Raw genomic sequence first — 23,545 nt, 5'->3', positions numbered from 1 at the left:
ACCCTAGCCCAGCAGCTTTATTTCTTCCGTCTGTTTACTTGTTAGCGGCCCGGGAGGGCGTGTCAGTCTGGCTTCCAGTTTCCCTTGTCTGAGCTCCTGGCAAGGCAGGCACACTTCTAAACCTCACCACATGCCCCTCATCCGCGCTCCTCATTCATCTGGACATAAACAGAGGCAGCGTTTCCCACGCGCCCGCTGCGCTGTCAGAGACACGCATCCAGGCGTCCCCCCCGGGCAGTCCCCGGCTCTACTGTCCCCCAACCCTTAGGTAATCTCATTACCACCAACCGCCAGCGACCCTCAGCTCCTGCAGAGCACAGCGGCTTCTGCGAGCACCCCCGCCTTCTCCCTAGTAACAGGAGGGGTTCAGGGGACGCCCCAGGAGCACAGAGCCCGGCTCGCACGCCCTGGATCCCCAGGCGAGCCCAGAACCCCCTCCCAGGGCCACGCTGGCTGCGCTCCAGCGACCCACTCGTCCTCCGGAGTCACTGGCCCTTTCCCCCAAACGCTGTTGCTCCTGCACGGGACAGTTTGGGAAGGAAAAGGAAACCATTGGAAGTTAGCTCTGGGAATGTGTTCCTGGGCAAATGCTTCCAGGCAACAGCGAGGCTTCCAGAACCGGGAACGATTCCTCAGTAAGAAAAGAAAGCTGCTTCAGGACGGAGGGGCTCGCAGCCCCCGGGGAGAGAGCAGCGATTTCCCGGAAGGGTCCCCTGGGAACGACAGGTGCATTCCGAAGGCTGCGCGCACCGGGAGACTGTTTTAATTTTTTTCCTCTATTTTTTTTTTAATGTTACATTAAAAAAATATACAAGAGGTCCCCATATATCCCCCACCCCCCTCACCCCACTCCTCCCACATCAACAACCTCTTTCATCATCATGGCACATTCCCGGCATTAAGTGCCAGGAGACCATTCATCGGGGCGCACGTGGGCTATGCGCCCGTCCTCCCCAGCCCGGCCACCACGCCTGAGCCCCAAGGCGGGGACTTTATAGGCATCGGTGCCCCGGGGCCCAGGGCGGCGCTGCCCCGGGATGACCCTGGACGTGCCCTCTGAGAGCAGGGACCCGCCTGCCACGCCCCCGCCGCTCCCCCGCCCAGGCAGCGCATCCCGGGGCTGCTGAGAGCACCTTACCATCGCCAGCCCACCTCCGTCCCCGCGGAGTCGCGGCTGTCCCAGGCCACCGCAGCCCCGGAGGCAGGGACGGCTTCAGGCGGTGCCGCTGGTTCTCACCACTCGCTCGGCGCCGGCCTCCGAGCCCTGGAAACCGGCCAAAGCCCGCACCGGGCGGGGGGAGGCTGCCGCTTGCAAGTTCAGAGTCTCCCCCAGGACACGTGCTGTGAGAGCCGCGGGGGGCAGGTCCCCTGGGCTGCTGCGAGCCCTGCCTCACGCGTCCCTTTTCAACGGAGCTGCATCCTGCTGCTTGTGGGATGAAGTCACGGCAGAGCTCAGGCGGGCCGGCTGGGCCGTCCACACCCCTCCAGCCTGCCGCAGCCGCTGCCCTTCCAGGGGAGGGGACGGTCCTGCGCGGACAGACGAGTGGGGAAGCGCGGCCACCGAGCAGTGTGTGCTTCCAGGCAGCCGGACGATGGGGGGATTCTGCAACGCGCCGGCCACCTGAGGACGAAACCTGGGACCCCAGTTTGGATGAAATAGTTTGAAGAACAAACTGGGAATTCTTCAAATGCGGGGGCCCAGGCCTCCGAGGTGCTTTACAGCTAGCCCATGCAGCTCAACTGTCTTCATCCGTGGGGCTCTTTGCTCTCCCTTTATTTTTTTTCCACAATAGTCTATGGCTTTAAAATGGTGTCTCAGAGGAATTCCGTCATTTTAACTATCGAACAGTAGAGGAAGGACATCCACCAAAGCCAGGCCAGGACTCTTCAAATATGAGTTCGAACGAGCAGCAGCAGCTCCTCACCGCCAAATGGAGCCCCTGCCTGTCCTTCCCCACTTGCTGTCCGTTCCGGTAGAGGAGTTGCCACATTTGCTATGTTCACCTCCGTATCCCTGAGCGGCACCCACTCCGTTATGGGGTATTTGTCAGCTGAATGAATGAATGAATGAATGAATGAATGAATGAATGCAGTCTCATAATTATTGGAAGTGTTAGCAGACTCCCACAGGTGGGTGAACTTGGTTGTGTTCCTCCCGTGACTGCTTTTCCTAGCAGCAAAAAGGAAAGACGATGCCCTTAGCGTGGCTAAGCCCAGAAAGGCCAAGTAACTTCCAGCAGAGCTATGTTCTTGCTCCAGAGCAAAGCCAAGCCGAACAATAAAATTCCAAGTGATGGGAACAACACTCTGGTTCTTAGAAGAGTCCATGGCATTTATCAGGCTCGATATCCTCAAGCAGCTGTGAACGGACAGAGCCCAAGAAAACAACTCCCACTTCCACTCGCTATAGGCAAGTTTTGTTTTTTTAAAGATGTATTTATTTATCCCCCCCCCCCCCATTGTCTGCTCTCTGTGTCCACTCGCTGTGTGCTCTCTGTGTCTGCTTGCCTTCTCTTTAGGCAGCTCTAGGAACCCATCCCGGGACCTTCTGGAGTGGGAGAGAAGCGCTCAATCTCTTGCACCACCTCGGCTCCCTGTTGTGCTGCCTCTCTTACTGTCTCTCCTCTGTGTCTCTTTTTTGTTGCGTCATCTTGCTGCACTAGCTCTCTGCATGGGCCAGCACTCCTGCGCAGGCCGGCACTCCACTTGAGCTGGCACCCCGCTCAGGCCAGCTTCCCTTCACCAGGAGGCCCCAGGAACTCAAACCCTGGACCTCGCATATGGCAGACAGGAGCCCAACTGCCTGAGCCATGTCCGCTTCCCACCAATGGTCTTCTAGAACTGGGAAGGCAAGTCAGGCACCCACAGAGCCTGCTTCAGATGTGGCCCAGGGCTTGCACACAGCAGATTCTAGGAAATGCTTACTGAATCTGTGCAACCCCTTAAAGGGCTGCTCTGGAGTGCTGGCACATCAGACAGGTTTCCACAAAGCTGGGACACGCCGGCATCACTTAATTTGGGGTCTACATGCGGGATCTCACACCTAGGACCTTCTCTAGGGCTCTAGGCCACAGAGTGTCAACGCCTCCCTGAATCGTGCCGAGGGGCACTTCTCAGTGGAATGAAAGTGGTGCCATCTATGGCAGCGTGACCAGGAAAAGAGCCACGTGCCTCTTCTTCCACCAGACTTTGTCCTGAGAATGGCAGAAACCCCTACCCCAGCAGTTTGGGGGAAGCCTCTCCCTCCTCTACTCCCCGTTCTTCAAAGCTCAGCACCATCCCTTCCTCCTTCAGGGAGACTCGGCCCACGGCCGCCTGTCCTGTGGGCAGCCCTCTCCTCACCCGCCCGTCCAGTGCTGCATCACACACTGTCTTCTGACCTTTCTTGTGTGCCACTGTCTTTATTTCACTTTTTATCTGTAGGTTTATCTTCCCATCTCCCCAGAGCACACACATGTTAATTCTGTATGGAATTTCTCAATGGCACCCTAGAAGATAGAGCGAAGGCTGGCTACCCCGGCACCTACGGTCCTCCACCAGCTGGCCATGCTGTCCCCCTCCGGCCCCGCACACCCCCTGCTTTAGCCACAAACAACTCTCGGCAGGTCCCTCCTGCTGCCCTAGGCCCCTGCACACCCCGCACTCTCCCCGCAGTGGCTCAGCTGCTTGTCCACACGGGGCCCGAGCCTGGCCACCTCCTCCCATCTCCCACTCGGCCTGAGTGGCGAGGGCCGGGGGGTCGGGGGCCACGCGGGGCACCACCTTACACGTCCGAGCCCTGCGCCAACCCAAGGGGATGGAGAAGCTGCCCTTCCTGTGACGAGTGCCCACGCAGTGTCCTGGTGCTCTCTCCTGGAATAAATTCACACCGGGCAGAAACAAGAAGGGGCCACGGGAAGGGGCTGGGGCCGGCTGGCGGCCTGCTGCCTGTGGACGCGCGCGCGGTTAAGGTTGTGTGGACACTGCTGTTGGTCAAAATGGTTGGGCTTTTTGGACAAAGCACCCGGAATCATGGAATGATCGTCACCTGCTAATGCTCGGTCCTGGACAGCAGCAGCTGCAAAGTTAGAAAGTTCTGGAGAGAGGTGGAGCAAAACTTGGAATTTTCTAGAAAACAGTACTTCACCTAGTTTCCTTAAAACATTTGGCCATATAAAGAGCCGAGTCCTTCCCCCTGTGCTCCCTGCCCCCCCCTCCCCACGACCCCCAGCAGTTAGCATAGCAGGGGGCAATTCTCAGGCCCAGGGAGCAGCGGGCCCAGGGCAGGGCTGCCAGGAAAGAGAAATGATGCCTCTCCAAACGTGTACAAACAGCACCTCTTCTCAAGTGGTGTTTTCCTATAGCGCAAGGTCATTTTATTTAGCTTTTTGCTGAAATCTCTCCTGCACCCTGAAAAGATACGAAGCACCCATTACTTACTAAGTACTTTTAAATGTTGGCCCCATGTTAATAAAAGTTTTATTTGGTGTTCCTGGAAAGGAGGCACTATGGATTGGAGGCCACTGCGAGACCCCTTCCCTGCAACCGCTCCCTGGGGCTCCCAAGTGGACAAGAACCCAGAGAAAATGAAGACCAGTGGCTCCTCCTAATTCACGGCAGCGGTCACCCCCACCCACCCGCACCCCAAACCCGAGAGAGGTAAGGGGCAGTGCTCGTCCTCCCCCGCTTCTCCCATCGCCCCTTCTACTCCAGGCCCACTGCCCGCGTCACCTCAGCAGCCAGCCTGGGGGTCTGGTCATCCAGACGTCACCACCAGGGTCTCTTCCCAGCCCCCCGCGGTCACAGCCAGTCCAGGGGCGCTGGGTGAGCTCCACACGGACCTCTGAGGCTGGGGCTTGCTTGGAGCCCCGTAGAAATCACTGCACGGGCTGGACGGGGCTTTCAAATCCAACCTCGCGAAAACCTGCTCCGTCTAAGAAGCCTAAAACATGCAGGGGGGCTCTCAGCGTCCAACAGTGTCTCAAGATGTCCCTTTCCAGAGATGCAAGTCGCTGTGGGCGGAGGAGAAAGGAGGTTGAGGCACCTTGAGAAGGAAGCCTTCGCGTCCTAAAACCACCCCGGGGCGGCGAGCATCAGGTTATGAAAAGTTACACCCGGGCAAGCAGGTTTCAGCAGTGAAGTCTTTTTTTGTCTTTATTTTTTTAATGTTACATTAAAAAATTATGAGGTCCCCATATGCCCCCCACCCGCCTCACCCCACTCCTCTACCTTAACAACAATCTCCTCCATCATCATGAGACATTCATGGCACTTGGTGAATACATCTCTGAGCACCGCTGCACCTCATGGTCAGTGGTCCACACCATAGCCCACACTCTCCCCCAGTCCACCCAGTGGGCCATGGGAGGACATACAATGTCCAGTAACTGTCCCTGCAGCACCACCCAGGACAACTCCAAGTCCTGAAAACACCCCCACATCTCATCTCTTCCTCCCACTCCCTACCCCCAGCAGCCACCATGGCCACTTTCTCTACACCAATGCCACATTCTCTTCGATTACTGCTCACAATAGTTCATGAATAGAATATCAGTAAGTCCACTCTAATCCATACTCTATTCCTCCATCCTGTGGATCTTGGAATGGTTGTGTCCACTCCACATCTATGTCAAGAGGGGGCTTAGATTCCACATGGATGTAGGATGCAATCCTCCTGCTTTCAGTTGCAGGCACTCTTGGCTCCCTGGTGTGGTGGTTGACCTTCTTCACCTCCATGTTAGCTGAGTGGGGTAAGTCCAATAAACCAGAGTGTAGGAGTTGCAAGTCTGTTGAGGCTCAGGGCCTGGCTATCCATGGTCAGTCCAGAGATTCAGGTCCCCTGGGTATACACTAAACCCCAGCACCAACTACAGATCCGGTAAAAGTAACAGGAGAGGCTTGTGGACAAAGATCACATCTGAGTCCAGCAGCTGTGAAGTCTTTATCCCAAGGATGGCATTAGGTAGGATCTACAAACCCCTACAGGTACGCGTCTATCCGGAAGGGCGACAGGGCAGAGGGAGCACCCTAGCAGGTGGCAGCCGCCTGGCGCAGGCTCCTGACACCAGGCAGAGAGCGGGGTGTGCGTTTCCCAGATGATCCCGGATTGCAGAGAGAACTGTCTGGAGGCCCCAAGGCGTTGCAGGCCACCCCAGCCCACCCCTGGGACCCCAGCCGGGAATGACACGCCTGTTCCTCCTTTTCACCACTGGAGGGCGCTGCAGCACAGGGAGGGCCGAGCTCGCCAGCCTTCCCCCAGGGGAAGGAAAGGTTTTCACCGCCAGATTTTATAAAGACCGGCAGAGGCACCTGCAGCAAAAGAAAGGCGACGGAGCAACGGCTCACAGTAAGCGTCCGCAGCCGTCCTCCCCCTGGGGCGACCCAGGAGGCTCAGACACGTATGTGCCCACGGAGCGGATATGGTGTGATTGTTTCCTTTTTCTCTTACCTACCTTAACAGCAGAATGGACACCTCATTTGAAAGATCTTCCTTAGATAAGGCTAATCCAGATAAACATACCGAGCATGAAGATATTGATTTTTTAACTAATGACTTTAATCACATGGAACATTCAGAGTCATTTATTCACGGATGGAGAGCAACGTGCAATTTTTCTTCCCCTCCCCGATTCTTCCGGCATGCGTGAACGCCCGAGAGAGGCGTCTCCCAGGCCTGCCGCTGAAGGGTTAGAGGATGGGGAGCAGGCAGCCTAAAGAGGAGAACTTCCCTCCTTCGCCTTAACCATTCCACATCCTGTTTCCACGCCTCAGGCCTCTTCAAGAGCTGCAGCCAAGTGGAGTTGCGACTGCCTCGAAGAATTCAGCACAAGCCCATTTAGAAAACAGATGGGATGCAGTGAGGTGGGCCCTGACCTGGAGGCCCCAAAGGGCAGGAGCCACCTCGCAGAGACGGTCCCAGAGGCAAAGCCGGCACCCAGGCCACGGGAGCTCCCTCTATCCCACGGTTCTGCAGAGCTTTCAGGCGCCGTGAAGTCATGCAGAAGAGTGAGCCCTGAGCTTCGGTTCTGTAAGCCTCCAGGCACGCACGCGGGGCCACCTGCGCCGCGGGGAGGCGCTGGGCCGGGGGCATGACGGCCCGCTGTGCCCCCGCCGCCCGGCCCCAGCTCCAGGGAGGACAACCGCTAAGCCCAGGAATCCTGAACTTGAACCTGGCCTTCCCAGCCGCTGGGGAGGAGACTTGTTGATGGAGGAGGACGGGACGTAGTTTACTTAACGGTGTTTGCTTGGTTTGTCGTTTTATGAGCTTTCTGCATTTAGACGCAGGGTACGTGGGCCACCACGTGGAAGCGTGTGCCCTGGCCCCACCGACCTGGGACCTTCTCTCCTTACTCCCCATTTGGCGATCAAAGGAGTGCCCTGGGTGGCTTCAGTTTAGTAATTCTTAGTTACGCTTCTGGGGGAGGAACCTGGAGGTAAGAAGCCCGTGGCTGTTTACGTTGATCGTGAACTCAGTTGGTCAGTCACACCTGCCACATCTGAAGGCTCCCTGGGCGCCCGTGGCCAGTGGCCACTGCTCTGAGCAGCGCACATGGAGGACACTGCCATCATCGCACGAAGCTCTACTGGGCGCTGCCCCGAGGACTCAAAACTGAGAAAACGGCAAAGGGGGAGCCCGGACTATCTGTGGACTGACCGGAGGAGGCAGTAAATTGGCCTCTTTGGAACCAAGGCTCAGGTGACCGGGGCTGGCCGTTACAGTCGACATCACCGGGCAGTGATGTACCCCAGATCTCAAACTGGCCACTGGGGGGGTGAAACATTTTTTTTTTTAGTTCTGCTCTGCTGTTAATAAGGTGGAAATAGTCTTCAACAAACTTCTTATTTCTCTTGAAAAGTCAGAAGATCTGGCCACTGTCTTCCCACACGGGGTCAGCAGCTGGAGCTGTTTATCTCGGCTCCTTCAGAAAGAACGGGGGCCCTCCGGGCTGCCCAGACCCCCGCCGACGCCGCGCCCAGGGGGCGCCTCCTGTTGCATCTGTGCTGGAATGGGAATGAAAACTACGTCTCTAGCTTTTCAAAAGCGCAATGAAACACCACGACGCACACTTGCACGCTTTGTTTCTTTTTGTTTCTTTAAATGAATAAGTTCCATTCACTTATCCACTTTCTGATCTACAGAAATGGGATTAACGAATTACAAAAATAAAAAAATGTCAACATAGTTTCCCCCCGTTCTATACTCAACCCTCTAAGCTTTCAAACTTGATGGGGGGTGGCGATGGGTATGTTACACCCCCTCCCCGGTCTGCTCCCTTCTGCTCCTTGACACATCCACAGGCATGCAAGACTGCACACACGGCACACACCTGCCACTCAGCTGGGAGGCTGTCAAAAGGGCTAGCTATGCCTAAGTAAGAATGAGCCTCAAACAGATATTTGCACACCGATGTTCATGGCAGCGTTATTCACGATTGCTGAGAGGTGGATGCAACCCGTGAGTCCACAGCTGTAAAAACGAGTGAAGTCCTGACACATGTGATGAATGACTGAACCTTGAAGGCATCCTGTTGAGTGAAATAAGCCAGACACAGAAGAATAAATGCTGTATGATCTCACCGATTCGAAACAACTAGAGAAGGCAAGCCCACAGAGTCAGAATCGAGAAGCTAGGTTGCCCTGGGGTGGGGTGGGGCGCGGGAGCGGGAGGCTGGGGCTTAGAATGTGCTTCTGTGTCGAATGACGGAAATGCTTTGGTAATGGACGGTGTGATAGTGAAGGCAAAGAACAGAACTGAAATACGTATCTGAATGTGACTGAGAGGAGAAATGCTGGATCGCATATATGGTAACAATGAATTTTTAAAAAATCCATGGAACTATACTACACAGTGACCCCTAAGTTAAACCATGGCCTACAGTTAATAGTACAATTATAGGAGTGTGCTATCACATGTTGTAACAAATATTCCACAGCAATATAAACTGTTCATAACAGGGTAGTACATGGGAATCCTGTATTTTATGTGATTGTTCTGTAAACTCATGACTTCTCTAATAAAGAAAAAACAAAACAATAGAATGAATCTACCTCTGAATAAGATTTCCAATAATGTTTAGGAGACTAATGCAAAACATCCCAACCATGCACAAATCTCTTCACTAAAAAGTCTAGACTCGGGGAGTGGGTGTGGCTCAAGCCGTTGAGTGCCCGCCTCCCACACGGGAGGTCCTGGGTTCAGTTCCTGGTACCTCCTAAAGAAAACAGCAGATAACGAGCAAAAAACCCAAACCAACCAAACAAAAAAAAAAAAACAATGGGCAAAAACAAACAATCAAGTGAGCAAAGAGACAAGGGAGCCACCTCAGGGGGGGCTCAGTGGTTGAGTGCTGGCCTCCCAGGTTCAATCCCCAGTCCCGGTACCGCAAAAGAAAAAAAAAAATCTAGATTTATGCCCATGAATTACACCCATTTAAATTTATGCTCCATTTGGGCAGGGGCTTTGTCCTGTTCGGTATCACCATCTAGCAGGTGCTAGGTTCTCAATAAGTATTTGTTCAATGGAATAACAGAATCCTTACAGGGAGCAAAGTATTTCTTTAAGAATTCTAAGCCTCCACCATCTCCCCAAAGTCCCAACTGGACATAATGATATTGATACTAATTTATCCGGTGTCTTTCACGTCCCAGGTCTCCAGTAGAGTACGTGGCAGTTGAGCCTCTAAGTCATAGGTCAGATGCTTAGAAAGAGAACTCGACTCACGTGAGAAGAATTTTTTTTTTTTTAATTTCTCCCCCCCATTGTCTGCTCTCTATGTCCATTCGCTGCGTGTTCTTCTGTGACTGCTTCTATCCTTATCAGCGGCACTGGGAATCTGTTTCTTTTCGTTGCGTCATCTTGCTGTGTCAGCTCTCCGTGTGCGCGGTGCCATCCCTGGGCAGGCTGCACTTTCTTTCGTGCTGGGCAGCTCTCCTTATGGGGTGCACTCCTGCGCGTGGGGCTCCCCTATGCAGGGGGCACCCCATGGGGCAGGGCACTCCTTGTGCACATCATGCAGGGGTCCCACACATCAACCCTCCACCAATACCTGGCATTGCTGTGAGACGTCTGTTACAGATTATGAAAGAATACTGTCAAAATCCTACTACTAATTATAGTCTTTATTTTATATTTGGTGTATTTTCCCCCCAACCCACCCTATTATTTTTTAAATATATTTTTTATGACAGAAGTTGTAAACTTATAAAACAATCATGCACATATACAGAAATCCCAAACCACATCCATCTATCAATACGACACACTGTGGTGGAACATTTGTTACAGATAAAATAATATCTGATGTCCATACTGTACATTTGGTGCACATTCTCCATACTTTGTAAGTATTTTCCTATATAAATTCTATAGATATAATAATAGGGTGGGTTGGGGGAAGATCTTTGGTTAGTAGCAATATTTTGACAGTGCTCTTTAACCACTAGTTTAAAATGTTTAACAACAGTGCCAGGGTATTGGTGGTAGGTTGAGTTGTAAGAGCTGTGCATGATGCTATGTATGTTTGCTCTGTAAGTTCACATCTATTACTGTACATTTATTGTTTATGTATGTTTATGTGTAAGTGATAGACTTCAATAAATTTTTTAATGAAAAAAATTACAAAGTGATCTTATCCTCGCCTCTGCCTCCGCCCCTCAATCCCACGTCACCGCCCAGCGCTGCATACGCTGCGTAACCTCAGTCTGCATCTCTCTTTCTGACCACAGGCTTGCCTCTTTTCACCTCGCTCTCAGGAGGCACGGTGACGCTGCTGCTCTCTCGGTCCTCTCCCACTGCTCCTCTCCTAGCAGCCACACTGGCCCGTCGTGCGCTTTAGAAACGCCAGCCCCACCCTCATCAAGCCGTTCCACTCGGAGAGCGCTCATCCCTGACAAAGCACCTGGCCACCCCTCACCCAGACTTTGTTCACATCTCACCGTGTCGAAGAGGCATACTCCTCCCACCCCATTTCGTACTGAAGATACCTACTCTACCCCCACAGCCTGAGTCTTCTTGTCCTACCCTAATTTTAATAGCCCCTCTCTTCTTTTATTTTTCAAAGATTTATTTTATTTATTTCTCTCCCCTTCCTCCCTGTTGTCTGCTCTCTGTGTCCATTCGCTGTGTGCTCTGTGTCTACTTGCATTATCTGGCAGCACTGGGAAATTGTCTCTTTTTGTTGTGTCGTCTTGCTGCATCAGCTCTCCCTGTGTACAGCACCACTCCTGGGCAGGCTGTGCTTTTTTTTTTTTTCACGTGGGGTGGCTCTCCTTGCGGGGTGTACTCCTTGCATGTGGGGCTCCCATATGTGGGGGCGCCCTGTGTGGTCACAGCACTCCTTGCGCGTGGCAGCACTGTGCATGGGCCAGCTCCACACGCAGGTCAGGAGGTCCGGGGATTGAACCCTGGGCTCTCCATATGGTAGGCAGATGCTCTATCAGTTGAGCCACATCCACTTCCCCTCTTCTTCTAATGTACTATAGAATTGCAAATATATACATTGTCTCCCTTTGGTAGAGCGGAAGCGCCGTGAAGGGAGAGACACCTGTGTGTTTCGATCACCATGTGACTCAAGGGCAGAGGTGCCTGCACGGAGGAGGTGGTCGGTATTCTCTCCTGAACTGAATTGAATAGAAAAGTATTAAAAAATAGGCCAAAAGAATTTTCCCTAAATCGGTAAGAGCGGTTGCCAGAAAGGAGGAAGAGGTATACAGTTAAATATAGAGTGCGAAAGGGATTTCATCTTTACCTGCAACATTTTACTTCTTTTAGTAAAAAAAATGGTGAAGTGTATTCAGTATGAAATACAGTTGCCCATTCTGGGTAACCTGCAGGCAGTGGTTATAGCATTTTGTGCATTTTTTCATACTGCTTGAATTTCTCAAAATCTTAAAGGCAAAAAATCTTTGTGCTTTTTACAGCCCAAAATTCCTCTGCTCTTCCAAAAAGAATAAAAGCAGCCTTCTTAGAATTCCTGTAACCATCTCCTTTCTGGACCCAAAAGAGCCATTTCCACTTGCCCCTGCACCTCTAACAGGAGGAAGGAACCAGCAGGGTGGCAAGGCAGAAGCCTGACCTTCACGAACTTGACCTCCTCATCACTGCGATGACAGAGTTCAGGCCAAGAAGCCCAGCACAGCCGCTCCCGGGGTGCAAACTCCACGTCACCGCCAGGCCCCCAGGGCTCTGTTCGAGCATCCCAACCACCTGCCACTGGACATGGGCTCCCAAGCGTCCCCAAGAGAGCTCCCTTTCCAAACATCTGTCTGTTTCAAAGCTGCGCCCCCACATCTGTTCTGCAGGGTTTCGTGCCCACGGCCGCACCTCCGACGGGAACCTCTGTCCCCAAGCTGCCCCAGAGCCCCCTCCCCGGCACCAGCCTGCTCTCGCCCGACCCTCCACTCTCAGCAAAACGAAAACGTCTTTATTTTGGAAAATTAAGCTCAGTCTGTACACTCATTTCGTTCTCAATCATTTCACAGCCAAAGGTGGCATTGCCAAGAGTTACAAAATTAGAGAGGAAATGAAAATCTGTTATTTTCACAATACGGCTTTTTACCTTAGCCAAAATATTTTGAGTTCCAAAACAATCCACATCCCCAAATGTTAGAGTTTTCATATTGATTTACTGACGTCAGGCATTGGTGCTGGGTCAAAGCTAACCACGTTTTACTCGCTCGGCTATGTTTAAGCTGTGCCCGGAGCTGCCGGCTAAGCTTTCCAGGGGTGTCAGCTCAGCCTCGGGGGTCCCAACGGGTTGTGTGTAACGTGCCCAGCACAGGCCAGCCAGACAGGTGACAGAGTTACCCTACTTCTTCACTAAAAGGAATACAAGCTGGTGGTGAACAAAAGCCAGGAATTTAGAGGCACATAAACTATCATACGACAGCCTCCCTTTCGCTCCCCTCTCAGCCCCATACCTTAGAGGTAATTACTGTTCCAGCTAGGTCCATATATTTTCAGACATTTAAAAACATGGCTTTGGTGGCAGACTTGGCCCAGTGGTTAGGGCGTCTGTCTACCACATGGGAGGTCCACGGTTCAAACCCCGGGCCTCCTTGACCCGTGTAGAGCCGGCCCATGCGCAGTGCTGATGCGCGCAAGGAGTGCCCTGCCATGCAGGGGTGTCCCCGCGTAGGGGAGCCCCACGTGCAAGGAGTGCGCCCCGTAAGGAGAGCTGCCCAGAGCAAAAGAAAGTGCAGCCTGCCCAGGAATGGCGTCGCACACATGGAGAGCTGACACAGCAAGATGACGCAACAAAAAGAAACACAGATTCCCGTGCCGCTGATAACAACAGAAGCGGACAAAGAAGACACAGCAAATAGACACAGAGAACAGACAACCAGGGGAGGGGAGAGAAATAAATCTTAAAAAATAAATAATAAAAACATGGCTTTATGTATTATTTTGCCAAATAGGATTTTCCTGTACATGTGGTTCTGAAAAATGCTTCTATCCATTTAACATTTTTATGGTGAGATGATCCGGGTCCGGGTTGGTTTATGGGCTCTGCCTTTGTGCCTGATGGGATTTCCTGTAATAGCAGCAGTAACAAAAATAGCCAAGACTCCTTTGTGCTATGATGTGTTCTAAGCTCTTCCCATGGTTTAATCCAATCATTCCGATGAGATGGGTAGGATTTACTATCCCCTTTACAGCTTATAAAACTGAGATATAGTTATAAGAACTTGCTCAAGGTGACAGAGCTGGGAGGGGTGGGGGACGGGGACCGCAGGCAGCCTGGCCCCAGGGTCCTGTGTTCAACCTCCACACTGTGCTGTCCTGTTCTAAACTGCTGGACCATTTTCCAGGAAATGGATGTTTAGATGGTTTGTTTAACCCTTCAAACAATGCCACAATAAACATCCTATGACATAGATACCCACACACCACTATTTCTTAAAGATTCATTTCTAGATGTGGGATTGCTTGTCTAAGGGCAAAGGCATTTCAAATTTTGGTCGGTTCTGCCAAAATGACCTCCAGAAAAGCTAATGCCTACCTACGCTTCCCCCAACCCAGCTCTTCCTGTGCCCTTCACTAACCCCAGATGTCGCCAATCCTTTTTCTCTCCTGATAATGATAGACAAAAAACGGACTCCTGTCCCTTTGATTGGCCTGCCTGCGCTCCTGAGAGCTTGAGCAGAATTTCCATTATTTATTGCCTCTACATACAAAGGCTTCCAAATTTGTCCTGCCCTCCAATTCTCCGGAGAACACAACGCACAAAATCCACCACGCATAAGAAAGAAGGAAAATATCGATAGGCACGTATTCCAGACTCTGGCCTCCTGCTGGGAGCACTAAGGCCGGCTGTTAGGACTAGTGACACCTCTCATATCAACACCACAGCAGGTGGCGATGGAGGAGAGGCAAACCCGCCGAAGCGAAGCGTCCAATGGAAGTGAACCGGCTGGCTTTGCCGGTTTAGAGTAGGGATAAAACAGAGCCACTTCCTTTCATTTTTCTAATTAGAGATTCACCTTCACCTCTATTTGCCTCTATTTGTCCTTGCTCTTCTCCCTCCAGGTCCAGGGATCTCGGCTGGGCTAAAGGGACCAGGTGCCACAGCTCGGGCACGCCCCTCCGAGGTCAGCGGCAGCTCTTTCCCCAGACTCCATCCACGACACCGTGGCCAGTGCACGTCCTCCGCCGGCCACAGGGGTCCATCCCTGTGCAGGACGAGATCTGCCCAGGAACTGCCTGGCAGAGCTGGCCTGGGCTCTCCGCTTTCCAGCTGCTCGGACTCACCCCTTCCCAAAATTCCGGGCTGGCCCCAGGAGCGTGGGTCAGAGAGCACCTGCCTCACTCACCCAGCAGGCTGGCCCTTTAGACCTCGCGTTCCTGGAACCTGCCAGTCCCTCCACGTGGCCCCAACCCACGCCCTTTTTCTGTTGAAGAATGCAAGAAATTACTGTGGGAACAGATAAAGCAGGGGCCGCACTAAGATATCTTCTACTCTTCTTACTTGACAAGGGACCTTTCTCGGGTCTGGGCATTTCCTGAGGACTCAAGGCCATCCCAGATGCTTAGAGAACAGCAGGAGGTGAAAGACGTGAAGGTCCAAAACTGTGATTCAGCTTGGAGCCTAGGAAGCTAATTCCTGAAAAAATAGAAAATATATTCCCACCTTGCTGAAACTGCCAGGTTGAGTCTTTCTTTTAAATCTAGTACCATATACGCCAGGCATACATAAACAAAGACAGAATTTTTATACAAACCACGACTCCTTTGATGGCAGCATTTACTAATGAAAAAAAATGTGCTCTGAACCTTGAAAACCAGGTAAAGGAGGTTTTCTGGAGAAAAATCAAGACTACAATTTTTCTTCATGTTCCTACTCTTAACCATCCCAGTTTGTAGAGCCTTTGAAAGCAAGTTACTTGAATTAAGTCAGTGAAGTGGTCGGAACTTGTTAAAATCCTTGACTGAGCTATTTTCACAAACCATCTTTTCTGAAATTAAGGACTCTGAGCGACCCCTCTTTGGGATTTCTATAACCCACCAGATTCTGTATATTCCACGATGCTACAAAAAATATCGGAACACATTTAACCTAAAAGGGCAGAAAAAGAAATGAGGGCACTGCTTATTTGTTCTCGGAAGGGCAGGTGCTCATACTTAAATGGGACATGTTCATAGAGCGGAAAATGGAGAAGGGAGTCTGGACTCATTTCCCACGGCAGACCTGCCCAGGGCTCGGGGGAGTCACGGTGTGTGATGAACTGTGAAGACGTATGGGCACGATCACCTCCCAAGGCTACTCTCCAATGGGCGAGGCGCACGGAGCACACGCTGTTGGGCAGGGTGCCTTTGGAATGCAGGCCTCAGGAAGCGTCTGCCTGACCAGGCATTTGGTTCAGTGTCAGGATGGGCTGATGGAGCAGAAGAAAGCAACCCCTGCTTTTTGATCCCCATGAAGGAGGAGAGCAGTCATGAATCCAAGATCTAGCCTGCAAGGCCCAGCTGTGTGGCCAAACGCTGGGCAAGGGTTGCGTTCACTCGGCTGTGCAAAAGTACACTCTTGTTCCCAGCCTGTTGGAATTAAAATGGAGCACTGCTTTCAGTTACGTAAACCTGGAGTCAAAGCAGGATGCTCTCTATTTGATAGGCTCAAGGAGAGACTGATTTAGTCTGTTAAATGAAGCAATCTCTTTGCTTTGAATAGAATTTAACAGTGATGTTATTTGATCAAATGACTAAGCTCCTAACTAGATTTTTTTTTTTTCAGGAGGTATCAGGGATTGGACCTGGGACCTCGTACATGGGAAGCAGGTGCCCAACCACTGAGCGATATCCACTCCTCTCCTGTAACTAGTTTTTCTTGGCAGAAGTTAATTATGTTAAATAAGCAGCATATTTTTTTACCTAAAAGGTTTTATTTTTTCTGGGTAATAGTCCAAATACATGCGTTCCAAACACGTATGGATTTCAGAGTACAGAATCCATCAGCAGAACAAATGAGATGTACCAAGCTAATTGCTCAGGTTTGATTACTTTTTAAACAAAACAGTAGACTCATTTGAGTTTTAAGGAATAACTTAAAAGAGAGAATGCTTCGTTGTATTTTCTTGATCTCTACATACCTTGAGCTATTATGAGAAGAGAATATAGAAAGATGAGATATAGAATATGAGACGAGAATATGAACGATGAGTAAGAATATTTTAGAGTTCAAGCTAAAGCACGGGTCTAAATGGCATGTTCAGCATCCAGAAGTATAACGATCTTTAATAGGAGCCACCGACAGGATAGTTCAATAGAAGAGCTGCCTTAGCATTCCCATGCTGTCTGCAAGTCCCAGTCTAGATTTAAAGAGTATGATATCATTCTTCTGGGTTAAAAACGGGCCAAAATGGTTGAGGGATTTAAACAAGAAAGTAGAGAGAAAGAATTGGGAAGACCAAAGAAACTACAGTCTGGGCGCTATCGCAATACAAATCCACACTCAGTCCTGGAGTAAAAGGCAACCATTCCAATTTAGTTCCGTTTCAAAATGGGAATGACATATATTCCTTTACACAGGTCCAGTGTGAAGATAAAGGAGACAATACACAGTAAGTGTAAAGAATGTAAAAGTAGATCAGACACAGAGGCTAGATGGAAAGAAATTTGAGTTGTATTTCCAGTATTTTCAAATCAGAGAATCAGTGGTATTCCGTAACAGAGCATGGGGCCCATTGAAAAAGATAAAGATACAAATCACGTTAAAGTTTTTCTCAGCAAAGGTAAAATAAACTTGCAAACTACGTCTATGAAGGGCTGTTACTAAAACCTGTAGATTAGCTCTAGTCATTAGGATGCCAGCAAGAATGTCTATAACCTTTCAGAGAACTTCAAGGAAGAAAACAGAAGGCAGCTGTGTGCATTGAAAGGATTTACTGGGCTAATAGGAGCGCGTATTGTAGCAAAGTGCTGAAGACACGACCAGGAATAGTAAAAACATGATGGGGGCAGCTACGGAAACCATGGGTGGTTTTTTTTAACTGACTTTCAGCTACTGAGGAACAAGAATTCTGTGGAATGTAATTACCTGTAAATCTATTGAGCTACAAATACAAATAAACCTAGCACCAAATGGGCTGTTCGCCCCTGTGATAATAGCTTTATAATGTAGGCATTATGGAATTAATTCCAAGGAGACACTTCTCTAGAATTAGCACCTTCAGGAAAGTAGGTCTGAGCTGAGCAACCAAGGAGAGAGCCGAGCTCCCATCTCTCCTCAAGAAAAACTGGCCGTTTCCACCCAGATTCCTACTGATCCCGTCAGGTGAGACCGAGTTCATCACCAGCCTTCGACAGTCCTCTTTGTTTTTCTATGCTTGACCTGGTGGCACCAGCGCACTCTCAAGACCAACGTCAGAAACCTGTATTACTCACGGCCACTATCTCACATTCGAGTCCCTCCACAATTTCATCTTAAATGATCCTCAGTTCGGTCCCTTTCTTTCACTTTCCACTGTCATGGTTTTAATTTAGCTTCTCGTTATCCCTTATCTAAAACAATGCAAGGGAGGCTCGACTGATCTCCCTGTCGCTTTCCTCTACACCCACCCTCCATACCATCACCAGCGCTATCTTCTGAATACAGAACTATTAGGTCATGCCTCTGCTTAAAATCCATTAGTGAAAGCATGGCCTACAGCACGATTTGCCTCCTTCCTTTCTGTGCAGTAGTAACACCATTGCCACTCATCATCTTTCATTTTTATCCATAAATACCATTGTTCTCTAAACGCATCATAAGGTTCCCACTGCATCCATCAGAAAATTTCTAATTGTCTTTTAAGTCCCAAACCTGAAATTACTGCCTCTGGAAAGCCTTCTCTGCTCGTCCCATATTGATTGCTACCTTCTCAAGGCTGCCCCTGTAGTTCGTGCCAAGTTTTATTACTGCGCTTAACACTGCATGCTGATTAGGTATCTCTATGTACATTATCACCTAATTCATCGGCTCCCAGGGAGCAGAGTTCTTTCTTAATAATTCTTTTTTTTTTAATGTTACATTCAAAAAATATGAGGTCCCCATATACCCCCCCACCCCCCTCACCCCACTCATCCAATATCAACAACCTCTTTCATCATCATAGGACATTCATTGCATTTGGTGAATACATTTTTGAGCACTGCTGCACCACATGGATAATGGTTTACATTATAGTTTACACTTTCCACCAGTTCACCCAGTGGGTCTAAAAAAGAGTTGGGAGGTCATCAGAGGGGTCGCCCTTACGCACACCTCAGCAGGGTCCCAGAGACAGATAGAGTAGATACAAGCCCAGGTATTGGCTCTTCTGAGGGCTACAGAGACCCACTGGTTCTATGGTCATGGCAGATGGAGTTCAGTGCCATGTCAGTTGGCCCTGCTTTACAGTTTGTGTTCCTGAGTGTGATGGCGTTGGACTCAGATGAGATCTTTGTTCACAAGCCTCTCCTGTCTCTTTTATCGGAGCTGTGGTTGGCGCTGAGGTTTAGTGTATACTCAGGGGACCTGAATCTCTGGACTGTCCATGTGATAGCCAGGCCCTGAGCCTCAACAGACTTGCAACTCTTAGTAAGTCTTGTGTCTCCCACATCCAACCCAGTGCCTGGCAAACGTAGGTGCTCATGAAATGAATGCTGGTCTGGAATACGAGCCCTGAGCCAGGAAAGGCCAGACTGTCCCCTGGGAGTCAACGAAGACACAGGATACCTTTAAGTCCAAGGAACAGACAGGGAAGCACAAAAAAAGTAGAAGAAAGGAGGGGGAAAGGATGGCCAAGAAAGCAATCAAAGGAAGTCTCCACCACCAGAGCAAATGTAAACAGCTGCCAACACATTTTTATATTAAACTTGTGACCAAGATTACCTATCCTGGTTCTCCAACATATCTTATCCAAGAAAGTTCACTGGAGCCTAGGAGAGTAAACAGCACACACAAGAGACTTTAGACATGCCCTACATGGGTGTGTAGCGAGCAGATGCGAGCACTGTCGTCAAACATTTGAAAGGCTGACAGGGAGGAAAGAAACGACAGTTGTTCTTTCTAGGATGCTCTGTTCCAGCTCAAAATAGATAATATTGGGATTAGTTGGCCTTAAAAATACCTTGTAGTCTTGCTATCTACAACCATCAAAAAGACTTTCCTCTTAAAGGGATATCTAATTACAACAAGACTAAGATCTCCCTTGTAAGAGCTCAAAGCACATAAATGACAAGTATTTTATATAATTTTTATTTCACCTAAATATTATATTTAATAGTATAGCAGAGATCAAGGACAGACCAAAACTAAATTTCAGATCCTTCTGTTAAACCTCCTGATTTATTTTTATCTGTCAATGGACATGGAGGCTGAACAACATCCTGGAAAAATAAATCCAACCTGTCCGCTCCTGGGATTCACACATCTACAAGCATATATGAAAACGTGCTTGTGTGGGGTATGTGGGAAGGACAATGAAGGCAAGCTCTAAGGGGAGAGCGAGGAACCCTTAGAAAGACATCCTAGTAAGCTCAAAGCGTAGTGATGGTCCTTGGTAGCACATGGGGGGTGTTAGCTCAATTGTTTTAATGCTGTGCCCCTCACTCATCATCTTTACATCATGGGCAGAGCATTTATTTATGTGAAAAATAAATTAAGCCATCTTCCTATACACTGTTGGAGATGGCAACACATTATTGGACCACTCTAAAACTAAGAATACAGAGAAGAATAATTTCCTGATAACTTTGCAAGAGAATATTCTGCCCCAACATCTTCCTGGAGGACTGAGCTGTATCCACATTTCAAGCAGAGGCAGAAGTAGAACTTCATCCTTGAGGGAAGAGCAGCACCTCAATGGTGGGGTAGAGTTCAAGCCGAGGAGTGGACCGTTCAGGCAGAGCAACAGCAGCCCAACACTCACTGGTGGCTGCGGGAATGTCAACAGGCAGGGCTAGCCGAGGCTCAAGGCCATCGATTCTGGCATTTGTAAAGAGTGGTACAAGTGGTGGGCAGGGCAGGGGCAACACCAGGACTAGTCTGCAGCAAAGGGATGCACCTGGTGATGTCGGGGAACATTAACTATGCCAAAGAGCTACATTAAAATATCTTCTCTAAAGCATCTTCAAAGCATAAACTTTTGAAACGTCCCTTATGGAATGCCATTAAATCTGGGCACACTGCCAAATGGAACATGACAGAGAAGAGTGGGTCTGGAGACATTCAAGGGCAGCAAGAGTGGTTCCACTAATCACCACTGATGGCCTTCTGCGATGGGGCTGACCCCTAACCCTGGATTCCCAGAGGACAGCTTTGTCTTAGGCCGGCCTTGAGAAGCTCATTGCATTCTTGTGGTAATTTATAGGAACATGCAGCCCAGGGCTCAGAAGTTCTGAAGGATCTGGGTGGCCAGCTTGGTTCAGAGAATACTGAGTGAGCGAGTATAAAAGGCACAAGGACAGGAGCGGTGAGGGACAGCCTGGTCCTGTCCTGCCAACAGCCAGCTGCTGGGACGTATAGTCTACCTCTCTGTATCACTATAAAATGCAGCAGTATTGCTATTTAACTTACTGACTTCCCAGGAATGCAAGGATCAAATGAGATAGTAGGTGTTCCTTGAAATGGTTCAAGCTAACAGAAATAAAAGGTATTATTTTCACATTTGATCACCTCTCAAGGAGTACCAAGTCCCATTTATTCATGGAAAATTTCCTGAACATCTATGTTCCATGGTCTACAAAGCACTGGGCAGATATAAAGAATACTAAGGCATTGTTCCTCTCACAGAGAAGTGCATGGAAGAATATTATAATACAAAGAGAGATTTCCTATGCCAGAAATAAGTATTAAAAAATGGGAGATACAAAAAATGACACAAAAACATTTGCCAAAGCAATATTTATACAAACTAAAACAACTGAAACATCCAATACTAAAAGATTAATGGAAAAAAATTATAGAGCATGCATATGAGTATTAAAGTCATTAAAAGTAAGTGTTTATAAAGAAGTGTTTAATGATTTGAAGAAATGTTCATGACAATGTTAAATGAAAAAGAAGTACTACGCAAAAGTACTTCTGTTCAACGTTCTTCCCTCAGCAACTGATATGAGACACAAAGGACAGAGGACTCGATCAATTAAGTCTTCTAATGAGCCAATAACCAGGCTGACCAATAGATGTTTATAAAATATTACACCCAACTACCACAGAATAGACATTCTTTTCAAGTGCTCATAGAGTATTTCCAGGAAAGACCATACATAAGGCCTTAACACAAGTCTCATTAAATTTAAAAAGTTTGGATTCATACAGAATATGCTATATCCACAACAGAATAAAGTTAAAAATTAATAACAAACAGATATCTAGAAAATGACCAAGTATTTGGAAACTAAATAATGAAATTCAAAATAATCTACGGGATACAGGAAATTAGAAAATAATTGTAACTAATGTAAATTAAAATGAAAACATCAAAATTTATAGGACATAGCTAAAACAATGCTTAGAGAAAATACTATACTTTTAAATACTTAGAAAATAGGAAAGGTCTAAAAATCAATGACTTAAACTTTCACCTTAAGAAGCTAGAAAAGGAAGAGAGAATTAGAACAAAAGTAAACAGAGGAAGGAAATAAGATAAGAGTAATATGAATGAAATATCAGGTTTTATAAAAATAAGAAAAATCAAAGAAACCAAAAGCTAGTCTTTCAAAAGTTTGACAAATTTGATAAACTTCTAGCTAGACTGAGCAAGAAGAATGAGAGAAAATAGAAATGATCAATATCAGTAATGAAAAAAAGAACATCACAAATTCTAAATATTCAAAGGAAAATAAGGGACTATTATGACCAACTTTATGACAATAAATTCATAATAAATAGGTGAAATGCCCAAATTCCTTAACTCAAATTACCAAAATTGATGCAAGAAGGAACAGAAAATCTGAAAAACCCTGTTTTTCCAATTTTCAAAATCCTAATTAGAAAAATTACCTAAAAGAAAAATCCAGGTCCAGACAGCTTTACTGAAAAAAATTTTCAAATATCTTAGGAGGAAATAATAAGTCTTACACAAGCTTTTTAGAAAGTTAAGGAGAGCATAACATTTCCCAACTCATTTCATAAATAAGCAATACCCAGATATCAAAATCAGATAATGACATTAAAAGAAAACTACTGGCCAATATCCCTCACAAATATAGACATGAAAATATTTGACAAAATTCCAGCAAATTGGATCCAGTAATATATAAAAAGGATAATATATCATGACCAAGGAGAATTATCACAGGAATGCAAGGTTGGGATAATATTCAAACATCAATCAATACAATTCATCACATTAACAAAAGAAAAAAAAATTGGAAGAGATGCAGAAAAAGCATTTGACAAAATTAAATATCCATCCATGATTAAAACAGCTCAGCAAACTAAGAATTGTAGAACTCCTTAATCTGATAAAGGCCTACAACTAAAATCACACTTAGTGGTGAAGGACTAAACACATTCTCTCTAACATTGGGGAAAAAGAAAGGGTATTTGTTCCCTTTTTTTAAAGCTTTTTATAATATATTTTTATTATAGAAGTTGTGAACTTACTAAACAATCATGCACATGTGTAGAATTCCCATACAACACCACATTACCTACACACCACACCATTGTGGAACATTTGTTACAGAATGATAAACAAAATGAGGTCATTTCATACCAGAATATACTAATTTTTAATATTTCTCAGCAATCAAAAGGGATAAAATACTGACACCTGCAACAAATTGAGTCAATTTCAAAAACATGCTGAAAGAAAGAAGCAAGGCACAAAGAATATATGCTGTATGGTTCCATTTATCTGAAGTCCTGAAACAGTGATAAAGTGATAGAAAACTGATCAGTGGTTACCGTGACAGAGAATTGTGAGGGTGTTTATTATAAAGGAGTATTAGAAACTTTTTAGGATGTTGGAGGTATTATTTATATATCTCAGTTATATAAATAATACATTTATATAATTTATGGGTGTATATGTTTGTCAAAATGTATCTAACCGGCTTCTGGTTGACCAAGATGGCAGCATAAGGCACTCCAGGGTGCCAGTC

The 23,545-nt window shown here is 47.9% G+C and overlaps 1 protein-coding gene across 4 annotated transcripts in view; it reads right to left on the bottom strand.

Annotated features, from left to right (window-relative positions):
- The window catches only part of PLD5 (phospholipase D family member 5), a 403,658-nt gene that overhangs the window by 338,366 nt on the left and 41,747 nt on the right, over positions 1-23,545 (bottom strand). Inside the window, exon 1 of one of the 4 annotated variants that reach the window (XM_004463321.3) lies at positions 1,139-1,469. The exons of 2 other annotated variants lie outside the window; for them this stretch is intronic. Coding sequence is in view for 1 of the 2 variants with exons in the window: in XM_004463320.5 (XP_004463377.2) it covers positions 1,139-1,141 (3 nt within the window). In the remaining variant the exon portion in view is untranslated. Of the gene's footprint in view, positions 1-1,138; positions 1,470-23,545 lie in introns of those variants that run through there. One more of the 4 variants, XM_004463320.5, reaches the window with a different exon arrangement.

This window comes from Dasypus novemcinctus, chromosome 13 (genome assembly GCF_030445035.2).
Source record: "Dasypus novemcinctus isolate mDasNov1 chromosome 13, mDasNov1.1.hap2, whole genome shotgun sequence".
In the NCBI taxonomy this organism is placed as follows: domain Eukaryota; kingdom Metazoa; phylum Chordata; class Mammalia; order Cingulata; family Dasypodidae; genus Dasypus; species Dasypus novemcinctus.
Note: the sequence above shows the minus strand (reverse complement) of the source record. Positions and strands in the feature narration are given on the sequence as shown.